The 18,558-nt window shown below is 36.1% G+C and overlaps 1 protein-coding gene across 1 annotated transcript in view; it reads right to left on the minus strand.

The window, feature by feature from the left end:
• CNGB3 (cyclic nucleotide gated channel subunit beta 3) overlaps positions 1-18,558 on the minus strand; it is a 153,339-nt gene that overhangs the window by 76,782 nt on the left and 57,999 nt on the right. Inside the window, exons 4-8 of the mRNA XM_047073786.1 lie at positions 13,660-13,805; positions 11,485-11,637; positions 10,285-10,493; positions 3,537-3,587; positions 457-543 (exon numbers count right to left, since the gene is read on the minus strand). Of these exons, the coding sequence (XP_046929742.1) occupies positions 457-543; positions 3,537-3,587; positions 10,285-10,493; positions 11,485-11,637; positions 13,660-13,805 (646 nt within the window). The remainder of the gene's footprint in view (positions 1-456; positions 544-3,536; positions 3,588-10,284; positions 10,494-11,484; positions 11,638-13,659; positions 13,806-18,558) is intronic.

Below are 18,558 nucleotides of genomic sequence, written 5' to 3' on the forward strand. Positions count from 1 at the left end.
GGTGGATATTTGAGTTATATCTAAATATGTAAACAATTCTGTTATGCAAAAAGCATTTGCAGTTTTCTTCTAGAATTACAGATGAGTAACATAACTTAAAGGTAATCTAATCTATCATTTTACTGCCTGTGTTCCTGGTATTCAGTGACCATCTAATGAAAAAGGACAAATGGGAAAGAATATAATTATGAAAGATTCATTTGTAGTTATAGTTGTATGTAGAAGTACAAAGGCATTCCTATCTTAGATTATAAAAATACCTCTTGTGAGACATAGAATAATCAAAAACAACTTCCATTAGTAGAAACAATGATGTTTTTCCTTCATTCAGTTTTAAAATTCATAGCATTGATAAGGGCAGAAAAATGGACAGTTTGGGAAAAATTAAAAATATACTTTTAGGACATTTTAAATCATTTCAAGATTATAAAAAGAAATTAAATATAGTTATCTTACCTTTAATATCCTATTTGCCCTAAATATTGGATTAAACCCAAAGAAGACGTAGAAAACATCAAATGGCATTATTGATGCAACATCCAGCTGTTGGAAAAACATATTCACAATCATTGTATTTATGTGCTTTTTTGGACATGGATTGATTTATACCAATATGTAAGAGCTGACTGGTACCATGAATTATTTGTTGTTTAATACAAAACTGCCTTCAGTTAAGTATGCCCGGTGTCACTGAAAGGTATATTAGCACCATGAAAATAACAACACTATTTTGTAGTCTACTTCCAATGTTTTTCATTTCCACTTTCATGCATCTGAGCTCTCCTTAGGCTCTGCATTTTCTGTAATTTCTGTTGAGCTGTCACATATACTTCAGAGATGGCATGGTTGCTAATGTTAAAATACATTTTAATAGTGTTTTAAACATGGGGATTTGGACTGAAAGTCAAGTCAATTCTTGATTTTATTAGAAACCATTGGACATTAAACGCAGTTGCATATTTTTATGTTTCAGCCAATACTCCAGTATTCAGGCCTGATTATACTGTTGGTGGTTCTTCCAGATACCTCAGTTCTCTATACTGCTCTCTCTTCGGGATGGTATTGCTAACAATAAACTGCTATGAAATCTATCTCTTAGACACTGTGCAGGCTGAGATAGAGGAAAGGAACCAGTCCCATTTACAATTAATCAGTAACTCCAATAGGAGTTGAAAGTATTAAAAGTATTATTATAGCTAAAAAAATATATATATTAAAATCTGTCATGTATTTAATTATTCTTGTCTTCTATTATCCTGGCAGTTGCAAAATGGCAACATCACTTGCATACTTTCCTGATTGCAATGATAACAATAAGAAATTCTTTTAGTAAGATATATTCATTTTCATTAATTTTTATACAGTTTTGAAAAATAGAGTAATTTAAAAAACATTTAATTTATTTAAAACATTTAAGAGCAGTTAAGGGCTTTTTGTAAGGCATATGAAATGGAAAGTTGAGGTAATTAATTGCATACCAGAATTTCACAATAACTTAGTGTTACTAAAGAGAAATGAAACTTTTAGTTTAAATTAATCAGACTGGCTATTACAAACAAATTCTTTACAGATAGTATTGGTTTATAAATTATATCATATCCTCAAACCTCATTAATTTTACCCTACAGATATTGAGCCTTGTAGCAAGTTGAGATGAATACAGAACAGCTATTAAAATAATGTCATATAAGTATAAAAGCAGGAGCATAGAATTGTTAACTTGTCTAGTGTTATTGCAGCACTCATGTTTTCTGGCTCAAATCATAATAATCTTTTTAAATTCTTTAAAATAAATTTATTAGAACTAATATGTCAGAATTATGGTCTTTTTACTTGCTGTCTATCCAATTGCTCAACTGCCCACTTTAATTCTCTATGTAGTCATTAGCTGTGTTTGATATTGACACGCTAGTGTTAGATAAAGATGATTTATTTCTCATTGAATTGTAGAAAATTGAATAGAGTAAGAATTGACCAATACTGAACTCTGTACAAGGCACTTTACAAAACATGTTGGGATTGAAATAGGAGTAAAATATTGTTTCTGTCCACAAGAAATTAACAATCTAATAATGGAATAATGAATCACAAAAATAACTAGACAAGCAGGATGTGCTAAGAGAATTCAAAATGAGTGACCACAATTGAATAAATGTAAAATTTTACATTTGTAAACCCACATTAAATGTATGAGTTAATTTGCCTTTATTCAAATTCAAGACAGTGATTAAGAGTTTAGAATAAGTTTTGTGACACTTAAAAAGAATATACATCCTTTTGTGGAGTTCATCAAAGTAGCATAGATTATGAATATGTCTAAGTATGTGGCAATTTTTTATGAAGAAAATTAGTTGGAGATAAAAACAAATTGAAAGAGATTTTAATCACCATAGACTGCCAATGGGGACAATAGGGTTCCTAAACCCAGATTTGTATTTTTATACAAAATTCGAGGCCACAGAAGTGTTCTTGAAATGGGAGGTTGGACTTACACAAGTTAGGTAAGCTTGGATATCTCCCAAATCTATATTTCTCAAAGGTAGGAGGGACAAATAAAAGATAACAAAGTATTTGGGTGTAAATAATCATGAGTGGAAAAACATACAATTATATTGTTATTTGAGGAAAGAGGGTGCCATATTATATAAATAATTGCTTCTTTTCTTTCTTTCTTTTTTTTTTTTTTACCGTTTATTTTTGAGACAGAGAGGGACAGAGCATGAACGGGGGAGGGGCAGAGAGAGAGGGAGACACAGAATCAGAAACAGGCTCCAGGCTCTGAGCCATCAGCCCAGAGCCTGACGCGGGTCTCGAACTCGCGTACCGCGAGATCGTGACCTGAGCTGAAGTCGGACACTTAACCGACTGTGCCACCCAGGCGCCCCGTATTTTGTTTATATGAACAACAAAGAAATAGGAGTAGAACAATTTGATAGACTTTTACAACATGGTATGTGAATTGGAGGCTAGCATTCTATATGAATAAGACAAAGTACAGTATAACCTTGGTTTGTGAGCACAATTCATTCTGGAAACACGCTTGCAATCCCAAGCATTTGTATATCAAAGTGAATTTCAAGAACCATTGGCTCAGTTGTGATCATGTGACATTTGGATCATGTACTACTCATATTGCAAGATACTGCCCGTTTATCAAGTTAAAATTTATTAGAAATGTTTGCTCATCTTGCGGAACACTCACAGAACAAGTTACTCATGATCCAAAATTTTACTGTACACTCCATACTTCTTTACTGATATTTTATTCAGAATTTAAATGTGAGCACTAACATTTTGTTGTGCTTGATAAAGATGCATATAAAGAACTGCACATTCAAGGAAGTATACCATGTAATTATTGAGAAGCAAAAACTTCAGGTTTGCCTTTGCTTAATAGAACTTCATCTGTATAAACTTTGTTACAAAAGCTACAATTCAAAAAGAAGCAGATTTTGAAAAAAGAAATTTGTAGATGGGACTTAAAATCAAAATGGCAATGGATAACTTGCACAATTTTGAAATTGTAAGTCACCTACCTGAAATTTTGTAGAACTCCTGTAGTGTGTCTTTAACTCATTTGAATCCACCTGAAATGTGATATTTTTAATTAATTTTACCCAATTTCATCAATTATTTATCTCACTGTGATAAATATATATACCTATTTCTCTTTCCTGGTTCCTTGTAACTTCAGCCCATAAATATGCTCTATCCTCTTATCTCTTAAAACAGAATAAAAATCTTCTTTGGTGTTTGTTTTGTTTTTGCTATTGATCTATTATTTGTCACACTCAAGCTTCTAAAGAAGTTGCCTACATTGCTTTATTTTGCATCCTTCCCTCAAATTTCCTCCTTGATCCATGGCAATTTGGTGACAATTTGACTTGCTCTCATTTTTCTAATCCCATTAAGACGACCAATATGAATGCCACCAACAACGTCCTAATGATCACACCAAGGGAATCCTTGTATTCTTCTATGGCATTCACCATGTTTTGAAATCACACATATTTCTTGGCTCATTTATTTAAAATCAGTGTATTCCATCAAATGATAATCTATCTTAGGACAGGGTTGACTTTGTTTAGCAACTGTATATAGTTAGTGACTAGAATATACTAGGAATCCAATAAATACGTATTGAGTGGATAAACAGATCAAGGAATGAAGAGATGACTAAAAAATTTGATATTTGTCTTTGAAACTTTTTCTTTCCAAAGAATCTGTAATGCCATTTTTCATTTACGTCTTCAGTTCTAACTATTTGGTGACTTTTTTTTCCCTTTAATTCCAGGGCTAGCCATTTAAATGGTAACATTCCCCAGGACTTAGCTCTCTTCTCCTCCTCTTTATACCTGCTTCCTAGAAAACTTCACCCACTTAAATGGTTTCAAATATACCCATGTACATTGATGCTAACAAAGATCTACTGCCATCTAATATCACTTTCTGGAGCTATTGACCCACACAAACAACTGCCTATTGTCTTCTTCACTTAGCAATTCTGCTTATCTCAAATTTAATTTATATCAGACCTGAATTCATCATGATTCTTCATTCCCCTCAAGCCTAATCATCCTCCCACCTCCTCCTCTTGAGTATCCTATGAGCATCCTCATCTATATTGGTCAGTGATCCTAGACCACTCATTTTCCCTCAGTCCTCATCCAACCAGAAACCAATTCTATGATTCTTCTTCCTACACTTTTCTGATGTCCATTCTCTTCTTTTGGCATGGGTCTCTTTGCCATAGTCTTGTTCCCCTTGATCCATTCTATAATTGCAGCTAGATGATCTCAGTAAATCAGATTACTTAACAATCACCATTTATGTGAAATCCTCTGTTTCTACATGACTTAAAAAAAACAAACTCCCTTTCATAGTCTATAAAGCTCTACTTTGTCTCACTCACCTCCTGCAGCATCCCATATCCACTTTATTCAGCAGTTCCTCAGATGCATCAGTTTCTCACTTTCGTGACTTTGCCTATGCTATTCTCAGAGCTTGGAACTTATCTTTTTCCCTTTTTTTGTGGGATGGAGATGTGCAGATAATGGAAATTCATTCATCAAGATTTGGACCAGGTGTCCTCTCCTTCACATGGTTTTCTCTGTACCTCATAACCCCTAGGGCTCACCTCTGTCATGACTCACATTACAAAACCTCACCATTTTCCTTTTGTCTGTCCTTCATAGGGTGAGTTACTTAAGGGGGTCCATATCTTTGTCTTCTTTTTCCAGTTTCTAATGCAATATTTAGCACATAGTAGGTGCCCAATAAATATATGATAAGCGATAGATGAAGAAGCATTTGTCACTCTTCAGATCTAAAAGAATTAATGCTAATACTGGATTTATACTCTTATATTTTAGTTATAGGTAGGGAGGAATTGTCTATGTATTACTAATGATCTGACCAAAGTATTGTAATTTGGACACATGGAAGCAGTGTCTTCTAACAGTTATCATCCAGACTGTCCAAGCTCAGAAGTTTTAAACTACTGCCAAGCAATGTTAAATACTGGTTAACCAACTCACCAATTCCTGTTCCCCTCACATTTTTTGGCTATAATTTTTACCCATGCACATATACTGTATCTTACAGAAATATATTAGAAAAAATATAAGACACGCTCATCTAATGATTTGACTGTGAAACACAATGACTTATTTAGCCACTGGTAAGACCTAGACAGTAGTTTAAGTTGAATCATGTACTGAGCTTGAGTAAAATCAGTCAGCTCTTTCAAAGCTCATCTGGGGGGGCGCCTGGGTGGCGCAGTCGGTTAAGCATCCGACTTCAGCCAGGTCACGATCTCGCAGTCCGTGAGTTCGAGCCCCGCGTCAGGCTCTGGGCTGATGGCTCGGAGCCTGGAGCCTGTTTCCGATTCTGTGTCTCCCTCTCTCTCTGCCCCTCCCCCGTTCATGCTCTGTGTCTCTCTGTCCCAAAAATAAATAAACGTTGAAAAAAAAATTAAAAAAAAAAAAAAAAAGCTCACCTGGGACTGACAGATAAATTTCAAGTGCTATGAGGATAAAATACCACCCTCTCCTCCAACCTTGGAAGAATGATTTTAGCACTTTTATCCCTTTACTTTTAGGCTTGTTTATGATCCTATAATTGAATAAATGTAAATGAAACTAAAACTTGTTATAGTAGAGGAAATGCCATCTAGTGATTCTAAAATTTTCTTTGGAGCACTAAATAAATTAGGTATTATTAGTTGTATGAGGATCTGCATGCTTACTGCTAACAATTAGGCACTTACTTAAAAAATGTTGCCCTATTTAATTCTCTTTCTCTCTTTTAAGCCTTGTCATTATGCTGGCAACATTTTTTTCAGGGGAGGCTTACTTTATGAAGGATAGATATGCTGACTGCACCTGAATCCTCTTCCAACAGATAGTTTGTGAAGAAGCTTTACCCAGGTATGATTATATTTACTTCTTCTGATAAATAATTCATAGAAACTCCATAATTTCATATAGAACAGATAGAAATGTTTCAAAAAATAGTAATATCATCTGAAACAACTACAATGCAGATTAAATAATTATTCAAGGAAAGAAGATTCTTGAACCAAGTTTGCCACTCATTCACTCCTTCAAACATTTCTTGGATATACTCTCTGAGTTCCTAAAATAGGCAAATGAATTGAATACTGTCCTTATTCTCAAGAAACTTATTATCAGGTAAGAAAGAGAGCTACATATAAAAATAGGAGACAATAAGGGAAGTTAAATGTGTGGATATTCATTCATTTGATTCATTCAACAACTTACTGTATATCTTTTAGACTCCAGAGTCTGGCCTCAGTGTACACATTGTCTTATTCTTCACAATAGGTTTATGAGGTGGGTATTATAATTCCCATTTTATGGATGAAAGGTAAATGCATTTTCTTTAAATAATGCTATTACTAAATTTCCGAGATGGAATTTGACCCTGGTCTGCTTGTTTCTACTATATCATAATTAACCCAATTTTTACTTAACAATTAAATAACAGAATTATGAATAAAGTGTACAGAGCGCAGAGAAGGGAGTGATTAATTTTCTTTAGGTCAGTTTATAAAGAGTAACTGAGAAGATGAAGTGCCAAAAGTGGTTGACAATAATGGCAGGCCTGATTGGCACTGTCACTAGATGGCGCTGAGCATTTCCATGGATTGTTGTGATTGGTAGGTTTAGCATTGTTGTGTGTATGAGAGTCTCCTATCTCAGTAATCCTCATTGCCATTTCCAGCTCTATTTCTGCAGTCTATAAAGGAAAGTAACAGCAAGAGAGTTGGTCTTTGATACAAAATTTTGTTCTCTATTTGAATAGCACAATTTTCAGAATGAAGATATTGCAAATAAATACTGTGAAAAACTTGTAAACCCTTCCAATTCCCTATATTGTGGCCTTTAGCACTTCAATCTGTTCATTACCTACTTTTCAAGGCCTTGGGGAACTAATATTCCCATTCTCCAGCCCTGAAATACCTGGAAACTGTAAGTATTTAATAAATGTTTGTTGAATGAATGAATGAGTGAATGAATAATTTGTCGCTGTACACCAAAGGTAGCAGAGATAGCTAAATGTAGTTAGATCTTTAGTTTGGGTTCTCAACTTGCATAGTCTTCTTACCAAAATGTAATCAAGTTTCAAAGGCTAACACTACCTATCCTAAATTAAAGAAACCATTAAACTTCTTTTGAACAAACAAAGCAATTAGTTCCTGCTCTGTATTTGTAGTCTGTGATAATGCATTTTAAATAGAGTCCGTTGAGTGTGTTTTTATTGGTTATTTTTCTTGTTTTTAACACTCCATTGTGTGTAAAGCCCTTTTAGAAAATTGAAAATAAGTCTCCCCTTACTGATTTTGTCATTTTCCATTTGTCAAACATTGATTTTCTCCCCCCTTGTGCATCTAATGGAGGTTGAAATTAGCACTCTTTTTTTGTGTGTTGTTTACTTCTTATTTGTACACCATCATCATCATTCATCAAACTGCCAGTGAGCTCTGGGGATAGTGCTGGTGAGCTGACTAGTGCTCTGAAGTCCACACAAGGAATATTTTGAATAGATTTTTGTTACAGCTTTAGCTCTTGCCTTCGGAATTTCTTTCTATGAAAACTTTCAAATAATAGGAGGATTTCTTCAGCAAATAAATTTTTTTCTAAAATAAAACAACAATAACCAAAATTACTCCTTTTAGCTTTTTGATAATTTAAGATTGTCTGGAGATTCAAAAGAAAATATTTGGGAGATGAAGGAACCCACCTCTGTTCTTTAAAAATATGTTTCAGGGGCGCCTGGGTGGCGCAGTCGGTTAAGGGTCCGACTTCAGCCAGGTCACGATCTCGCGGTCCGTGAGTTCGAGCCCCGCGTCAGGCTCTGGGCTGATGGCTCGGAGCCTGGAGCCTGTTTCGGATTCTGTGTCTCCCTCTCTCTCTGCCCCTCCCCCGTTCATGCTCTGTCTCTCTCTGTCCCAAAAATAAATAAAAAAAATTAAAAAAAAAATATGTTTCAACCACGGTGCCATATATTCCACTGGTCTACTCTTCCTACTGTGACAGATCCACTGGAGGATCTGTTCTGTGCCACCCTCACAGAGATTGTGACATGGACACCAGTTGGAAAGGAGGCATCCTTCTAGTTAGTTGAGGAAGGGGCTGGAGAGTAGAGGCTTTAAGATTTGGGTATGTGCTTGTGAAAACATATTCTTCTGTTTCTGTCTTAGACTGACAGGATTGCTTATGAAATTCCCTCAATACTGAGGATAAATCTAGGAGAAGATAATTTCTCCTAAGGGTAAGAATGCTAGTTTCTGAGGTAAGCACTGCATTTGATGATGAGAACTGGGATGTGATGAGTCTGGAAAGTGGAAGAGTGAAAAGAGTATAAGCCAGTAGATGCCATATTAATTAAAAAAAAATCACAAAACAACTGGTGTGTTTTTTGTGCTTGTGATTTGTACCTGTCTGCAGGCTGTGTGGCTTCCTACTTACAGTCTGGCTCTTTTGATGAAGAACTTGATGGCTTATTGTTATAGTACCATCTAATAGCACATTCTGCAATGGTGGGAATATTCTGTGTTCTCGGATATGGTAGCCTCTAGCCAAATGAAAATTGGGCACTGAAAATATGGATAGTGTGGCTAGGATACATGAATTTTTAATGTTATTTAATCTTAATTAATTGAAATTGAAATTTGAACAGACACATCTGGCTAGTGGCCACTATATTGGACATTGCAGTGAATCTACACTGATTTAAAGGGTCATGACAGCTTTTCTCTTCTTTTTAAGTTAGGTTTTCCCAAAGTGTCAAGGCCTAACACTTTAGATTTGTTTTTTTGTACTATGTACAGGTGCTGTGCTCAGTGCTGACTATACAGTTATAAAAACAAGATACAGTCTGTGTCCTAAAAATCTTATAGACTAGAGTTTTCGAACAACATCAGGCTACCTCCTGAGGAGGTTGAGTAGACTTTTATGTGTGAAATAATACCTGCCTTATTTAAAAAAATATTGAGGTGAATGGTAGATTCCAATGTGGTAGAAACTACCTGCCTCGTGGACTATATGAAGCTTGATTACTAGAGAAATATATATTAAATTACTTCTTTTTGCATTGGTAATTCATACTTTTTTTTTTACATTATTTAGGTAAAGTACGTGTATGTTTTTGACATTTCAGACCTGGTATTATCTTTCTATCGTCACATATTATCAAAGTCTGAAAAACTTACCAACATGAACCAATATGGTGCAGTTGTAATGAACATGGGTTTTGGAGTAAAGGTCTAGGTTCGAATCTTGTCTCAACTACTTTCTTAGCTTTGTGCCTTGAGCAATCATCTACCCTCTCCAAACCTCAGTTTCATCTCCTGTATATGGGGTTGACAATAACATCTTCTTTATAGGGTGACTGGAAGGATTAGGTGAGGCAGCGTAAATAAATGCACTCATGAGGCATCAGACATAGCTCGAGGCACTTTACATGCATCATTTCATTTAGTCTTTCCATCAACATTGTGAAGGTACTATTGTTATTACTATTTTTAAGATGAGGAAACTAAAGCACAGGGAGATGCATGGTCCCCAGAACACAGTGAATCCTCAAGGGTTGTGTTGTTGTTGTTGTTGTTGTTGTTGTTATACTGGTGGTTTTTAGTGGTTAAAGACTCATACAGACAGAAACAGTCAGATATTAAATAAACAATGTTGTTAATTTATTTTTTTGTTGTCCAATCTGATATTCATTTGTCAGTTTCTGCTTCTCCCCAGCCCCACTTACTATTATGTTTCCTCCTTTTATAAACTGGAGTCTGGGCTGGATTAATAGCATATCACAAAGGTAGATGATATCACATATGATGTCTGTAATAAACCAGTAGCGTGTGTTGTCTGGTGTTTGATACGGAAAGACAAGGCGCAGTGGTATAAGCCAGCAGTTCCAGTTATAGGCAATGGTGACAAGCAAGAGCCACAGGAGATAGAGTCGATCTAGAAAAATCCAAATGGCATGTAATAAGCATTAAAAAAGACTCTCTTGTAATGGTAATGTTGGAGCAATGTCCTCTGGAGATAAGAAAATTACTGTAAAAGGTTCTATTAACATTCAGTACAATTCTGCCTTTAGAGTCGAAAGCACTGGGTTTTACAAGGGATATTGAGTGATCTTATCAGCTCTTCTAACATTGGAGAAAGGCCTTCTTCTTTGCCAAGAAGTGGCCATGCTAAGTCTGTCCCCACAGGTAAGTGTGCTATATGGATCAAGGAAGAGGAGACTCAGGGGAAGTCAGAGGTGCCCTGTTTGGATAACTGCGGCAGTAAGCCTTTTCTGCATCAGGAGTTAAACTTCAGGATCACCCAGGGCAGGTAGACAAAAAGGCCACATCTTGCCTGAATGAGTATGGCTGATGTGAGAGGGCAGAGAATCGGTCCATTAACACAGTCCATGTCCTTTCACAATTGCTTTCTTCTGCTGGAGGGAGGCCACAGGAAGGGATTTGTTCAGTTAGAATAATTAACAATGTGAAAGGACGGAAGAAGATAGATACTTTATAATTACTTTTTTAGGGAGGGGTGTGGGTGTACATATAGCTGAATACTTTGGAGCTTTCTTTTCAGAAGTAATTACTGGCAGAATAGACCCTGGACTGCTTTTTATATCTATCTATCTATCTATCTATCTATCTATCTATTTATCTATGTATCTATCTATCTATCATCTATTTATTTTGGTGGTTATACATTTACTTTACTTCACATTATTCTGGCATACATTTTAAAAATAGGCAGGAATATTTTATCTCTTGCTTTCGCCAGAGAGGCGCAAACAGTCCATTGCATATTTGATATAGTTTATGTTCTGCTTTCTAGACAGATTTAGAATGTGGGCTAGGGAAAAAAAGAAGTCATTGGTGACTTTGGGTTACATGAGTTCTTGATAATAGCCAGCCCTCCCACTGAGAATTTCACCCTTTGATGGTACCTGTGTATGAATCTATGCTTCTTGGAAGTCTAATTTGCTTTAGATACTCTGTCAGAGGCATCTTCTGGAATTTAAAACACAATATGTGATAGTAATGTTCTTCTTTTAGCTTAGCACTGCTTTCTTGTGTTGATGGTACAGCTGTGGGCTTTGCTTTATAGGGGAAAAAAGAGATAAACACATTTTTAAGAAGTCAGGTTAGCTAAATGAGAAAAAGCTTGGGTTTCTCAAAGTCAGAACATTTCAGAATCTTTCCTTCTCAATATAGGCAGACAAAGCATGTTTTGACATTGAAAACAGTGACATTAATGACAATATCCATGTAAGGAAAACACTGGAATTTGGAAATAAACAGATTTAAAGCTTACTAGTAAATTATCCTACAGGTGTTACAAATGGGATATATTATTTTATTTATTTACCGTAATCTCCACACACAATGTGGGACTCAAACTCACAACCTTGAGATCAAGAGTCACATGATCTACTGACTGAGCCAGCCAGGCACACCACAAATAGGATATTTTAAGTACAAGCTTAATTCTTACATATTTTGTAGCATAAAGTCAGTCGTTAGGTTTACATTGAAAAGAAAATTAAAAATTTACATCATCCTAAAGGTTTTAGTTTCATGCTTCTTGGGTTTTGCATATCTTTCAAGTTATGAATAAATAAAGCTCAAAATATTTTTTCAACATATGTTTATCAAAATACAATGACTGCCTTTTCTTTTCAAAAAGAAATTACTATACAATATGTAGTTTATTTTTTACTTATTTAAAAAATGTTAATTTGTTTATTTTGAGAGAGAGAGAGAACATGTATGAGCAGAGAAGGGGCAGAGAGAGAATCCAAAGCAGGCTCTGCATTCAGTGCAGAGCCCAATGTGGGGCTCGGTCTCCTGACCCTGAGATCATGACCAGAGCTGAAATCAAGAGTGAGACACTTAGCTGACTGAGCCATCCAGGATCCCCTGTAGTTTATTTTAAAAATCCAATTTACCTTATACAGAATTTTCCTTATAAAGGAAACCCTTAACTCTATATGTTAACAGTTTAACTTTTATTTAACTGTTATTAAACAACCTTTCTTCTATTTTTGTCTCTCTCTCTCTATATATACATAAATATTTTTATAAAGATGTATTCATAATATATATCACTTTTGTGCTCTACTTTATTGTATTTATTAATTTTTCATACACACATTTCTGAAATTATTAGGGAAGCTGATGATTGCCCCCCATGTGATTAGTTTATTGATGTTCTCTACTATGTTATATATTCAGATAGTGTTCTTATATTTTTATAATAAATGCTTTGTGTATAAAGGGTATTCTTAATTAATATTTACAATAAAACTTGCTATCGTGGATATTGCTGTTTGCTTGTTCATATACAGTGGGTCCAGAGGTCATGTGCAGAGGGCTCCCTGTGTCTCTCTTCTTCAGGGTTTTCTCTGAGCTGGCTTACTTAAAGTGTTGGAGACTTAGCAACATGCCCCAGCAATAACCTTCAGCCAATGTAAAACAGTTGGTGGATTGATACCCCAGATTCTTTCTCCAAAATATATAAAGTACTTATACAACTCAACACCAAAAAACCTTCCACACAATCTGATTAAAAAATGGGCAGAGGACCTGAATAGACATTTTTTCCCAAAGAAGACATACAGATGGCCAACAGACACATGAAAAGATGCTTAACATCACTCAGCATCATGCCAATGCAATTCTAAACCACAATGAGATATCACCTCACACCAGTCAGAATAGCTAGTATCAAAAGGACAAGAAATAACAAGTGTTTGTGAGGATGTGGAGAAGGGGGGATCCTGCGCATTGTTGGTGGGAATATATGTATTGATGCAACCACTGGAAAACAGTGTGGAGGTTTCTCAGGAGAATTCTTAAGTGTGATCCACATAGTTTTTCAGCTGGATCAAGTCCTAGGGCCTACAGAAGAAGCCATCTCATCAATACATCTTTATTGTCTTAACTCCTATCTCCATCTCTCTTATCTGCTCTCACCTTCCTGGATCACCTTCAATACAAACTATCTGTACTTAAATCATTGTCGCAGGGTCTGCTTTTGGGGGAACCCAAGCTAAGATATTTGAAAATACATGCCCCTTCATAATTTTTTTCTTTCCAGTACTTTGGGTAACAATGCTTACCAGTTTGGGGGCTGGCTTCAGGTGAGGATATATCTCCTTCTGCCAACTTTTTCTTGTAGAGGATTGTTCTTTGACGCATCCTTCTCACCAAGTTGTGTAGCTGGGCATCAGCATACTCATTTATAACAGGGGCTTCATGCGGTTTGCTTTTTGGACAAAATGAGGAAAAAAATGGTGATAGAGATGGATCCATGAAGAAGTACATACAAGGGAGAAATTAAGTTTTTTCACACTCCTTATAGATCTCAGACAATTATTTGCTCCTTTCTACAAGTGAATAGAACAATTTAAAACTTAAGTTTGATGGGGGCGCCTGGGTGGCTCAGTGGGTTGAGCGTCCAGCTTTGGCTCAGGTCATGATCTCACAGCTCGTGAGTTCGAGCCCCGTGTCGGCCTCTGTGCTGATAGCTCAGAGCCTGGAGCCTGCTTTTGCTTCTGTGTCTCCCTCTCTCTCTGCCCCTCACTCACTCACATTCTGTCTCTGTCTCTCTCAAAAATAAATAAATATTAAAAAAAATTAAGTTTGATGGAACAGTGCTGGTGGAATACAGATTTACCAATGAAATATTAGAATCCACAAATAACAAATGTCCATTCTTGACTCTATTAGATCTTGAGGACTGTGATTCTGACATTTAATTGCATCATTAGAAGAAAAAAAAAAAAAAAGAAACATTACCTGGCATTGTAGGTAGAATTCTATTTTTTTTGAAGGTTTATTTATTTATTTTGAGAGCAAGAGTGAGAGAGAGAGAGAGAGAGAGAGAAGGGCAGAGAAAGAGAGAGAGAAGGAGAGAGAGGGTCAGGCCTGATAGCATGGAGCCTGAAGCAGGCTTGATCTCACAAACTGTGAGATCGTGATGTAGGCAGAATTCTAAGGTGGCCCCCTGGTGTACTTGTCCTGGATAATCCTGGAGACAATAAATATGGTGGATTTTGCTTTCATAATTAGTGTGTGCTATACAGCATAGTTGACTTAAAGGTAAGAAATTTATACAAATGGGCCTGATATAATCAAATAAGCCCTTTAAAAGCAGAGAGTTTCTGTAGCTGGTGATAGAGCAGAAAGTTACAGGTTTGAAGCATAAGGGCAATTCTACTAGAGAGAAATTATCAATTTTTGGCTTTGAAGAATAAAGGGGCCCCCTCATGAGAATTACATGAAGCTTCTAGGAGCAGAGACTGTCTCAGGCTAGCTGATAACAAGAAAACAAGGACCTCAGTCCTACAACCGCATGGAGCTGAATTCTGCCAATAATTTGAATGAGCTTGGAAGTAGATTCTTCTCTGGTGCCTCCAGGTAAGAGACTAGCCAAGCCTCGCTGACACCTTCATTTCAGCTTTGAGAGACCTTAAACAGAGAACCTAGCCTCACCCAGATTTTTGACTTATGGCATTGTGAGCTATTAAATGGTATTGTTTTAAGTTACCTAGTTTGTAATAATTTCTTATGCAGCAGTAGAAAATGAATATATCTAGTGTGCGTTAATGCACTTCCCTTCTAAGAAAACAAACAAAAAAAAATAAGTACAGGGTATAAGATATGAATTAGTATACTTCATAAAGATCTGAGTTCCTTGACAGATTTTCCTCAGACTTCTAACTCGTTCTCTCTACCTTCCTTCTGAAGTCTGACACTGTGTCTACGCAGACCCATATAGGTTCTATCCATTCTCACCTCCTCACATCCATATCTCCCCTTTCCATCTCACTTCCAAACTGGAACTGATGGGGTTCACATTGGAGCTGGGTAATCTGTGGATTCTATTTAAAACAATTAATCTTTATTTATTCTTGAGAGAGGGAGAGGGAGAGAGAGAGAGAGAGAGAGAGAGGCAGTATGAGTGGAGGAGGGAAAGAGACAGAGGGAGACACAGAATCCTAAGCAGCCTCCAGGCTCCCAGCTATCAGCACAGAGCCTGCAGGGCTCAAACTCACAAAGCATGAGATCATGACCTGAGCTGAGGTCCGACTTAACTGACTGAGCCACCAGGCACCACCCACTGTGGATTCTATTTAAAAAGAACCCTAGTATGAGCCCCTCTCTACTAATCTCCATTCTCTATCATGAACAGAAATATATCATATCTATAATTGTTTACAGATTCCCAGACCATCGGTGTGTCTTTCTTTCTTATTATCATATATAATTTATGCCTCTTTTATATGTCAAAAGTCCTGCCTCAGCATCAACATTCTTTTAAAAAAATTTTTTTAAATGTTTATTTATTTTTGAGACAGAGACAGAGCATAAACAGGGGAGGGGCAGAGAGAGAGAGGGAGACACAGAATCTGAAACAGGCTCCAGGCTGTCAGCACAGAGCCCGACACGGGGCTCGAACCCACGAACTGTGAGCTCATGACCTGATTCGAAGTCAGACGCTTAACCAACTGAACCACCCAGGCACCCCTCAGCATCAAAATTCTTTAAGTGTGTCACACTAAAAGCTTTAAAAGCCTTCTCAAGAATGGCGAAGACTGAGATGCAGTGGAAGACTGGTACATCTTAGACAACATAGAAGTAGGGGATATTAGGTCTACAAAACTAGAATTTTTTTTTCTGATTAAGAAGTGTTATATATATCATTTCACAGATTTCTTCTTAGTATGCCTAGGAGTTTATTCATCCATCAGACTGTTGAGTTTCTACTTTATGTAATGGAATAAAAAGATGAATTAGACTGTAACCCTACGGATGTTCATAGTTTAATGGGGGAAGTAAGGATGTAAATGAGTACCTAATAAATAACAAAGATATGTACAAAGTGCTATGTTCATACTAAACTTGGCCTGGGGAATCAAGGAAGGGTTTCACAGAGAAAGCATCTTAAGTCTGAAATGTTTAGAAGGCCTTTGACAGAGAAATGAAAGAAGGACCTTCGAGGCATTGAGAATAATACGTTCAGAAACGTGAAAAAACATAACACATTCAGCAAGTATTGTGGGGGTGACTGGAACAGAGTAAGTATATGGAGGAGGCCAGGTGGCAGGGGTGGTGGGAGTGGTGGTGGTTAGGTCCTGAAAGGTGAGTGGGGTCAGATTATGATGGTTCCTACATGATTTATTAGGAGTTTGGACATTAATCTATAGGTTAATGGGAGCCAGTGTAGAGTATTAAGCAAATGAGGTGTATGAGCAGACAGAAGTTTTAGAGACCCAGAAATAGTGGCAGAGTTGAAGAGGAGCAGTGTAAATGGATGGACGCAAGGAAACAAGTGAATGGGTTACGTTAGAACTGTTACGGGAAAAGAGAAGGATTAAAGAAATAATTTAGAGCCAGAAAGAAAAGGATTTGATCTTTCTGGATCTTCTGAATAATCCAAATAAGAAATCAAGAATAACTTCTAAGTTTGTATTACAAGAGTCTAGCTTCATGAAGATGCCATTAATATAATGAGGAACTCAGAAAGATGTTTGTATATAGAGGGTGTGTGGAAAAATGAGTTTGTGTGTGTGTGTGTGCATGTTCAATTTAAGATGTTTGTAGGACCTTGTGTGATAGGATTTTGTGCCTCCCAGAAGACATTTTCTGGGGATAAGACCTTGGTGGTCATCAGTGTATATGGGATGTGTGAAGAGATGTATGTAGATGATATCATTATAGACTGAAGTTCTCAAGGTCAGAAACCATGTTTTCTTTATATTCCACAAGACCTAGGACAAGGTAAGTTTTCAATAAATGCTTATTGAATAAATAAACTCACTACTTCCAACCTTTTGTTTGACCTTATGTGATGTGCCTCAGTGCACTAAAAAAAATCTATAAAAAGTGAAGTTGAGACTTGCTGGATCATTAACTATAAAGGCAGGTATTCGAACTGTCAAAATATCTAATCCAAACCTTAAGACCTAAGGAGAGTGTTTTTTCTCTTTTCCTGAATCATCGATAAGCCCTAATTGACCATATAATTGCCACTTAATCACACTGGTTTTTATTGTGCAAACCTACCTCATGATTAAAGTGCTGAAAATTATATTAGAAAGCATGTCAGCATTTCAAATGCATGTCTATATTTCAACTACGATATATTTTTCTCATATAAAACTCATGCTTTATGTCCATTTATTTCATCTTTTCTTTTTTCCCCAGCTCTCTTAAAGAGTAATCCTTGTTCATCTTCTCCCTTACTGACATATATGCAGAAGCTATGAATGTATTTTTCTTTAGGTAATTTTGTGACTGAATAAAAAGTCATGTATTTTCATGAGATAAACACAAAATCAAACGGGTGTAGAGAGAGAAGCAATGGATATGCCTTATGTAACTATGCTTCATTTGAGTGATATTTGATATTTCTTGTTCATATTACTAAATATATATTTTTAAAAGAATTATTCCTCATAATTCCTTGATGAACCATATCTTACATAAATATGTAAACATTTTACAAATTTTAGTAAAGAAATAGAAGGAAAGTCTTATTAAAACTCTTATTGAGATGAGTGAGGCTGTTAAAATTTGTATATGTATCTATGGGAGAATAAAAAATTAGTTGTTAGAGTGACATTTATTCCTGTTTTAATTTTTTTGATAAGGGTATAGAGAACACTCATTTAAAATAAAAGCTGATGAAAAAATCGAATTATAGTGGTAGTCTTCATTTCTTTAAATTCAATCAGAGATATAAGCAAAAAAAAAATCATATATTTGACAACTGTTCTTGCATTTGGGGTTGCAGAAGCTTTCTCACTCCAGGGTGAATGCATCATAGTAATAACAAGATGGGTTAGAAGTAGGCCTTTCTTTTGCAAAGGGAGAAAAAAGCCATCGTGAAAGGGGAGGCAGAAAAGAGAAACTTGTGGTCTGTGGGAGTATTCAGGATATCATTTTTATTTATTTATATTTGTTTATTTATTGTTATTTTTGAGAGCAAGAGAGCACGTGCGTGTGCACATGAG

The sequence above is a fragment of the Lynx rufus genome, unplaced genomic scaffold (genome assembly GCF_022079265.1).
Source record: "Lynx rufus isolate CCGP_SWC_20201006 ecotype Redwood Valley unplaced genomic scaffold, mLynRuf1.p SCAF_12, whole genome shotgun sequence".
Lineage (NCBI taxonomy): Eukaryota > Metazoa > Chordata > Mammalia > Carnivora > Felidae > Lynx > Lynx rufus.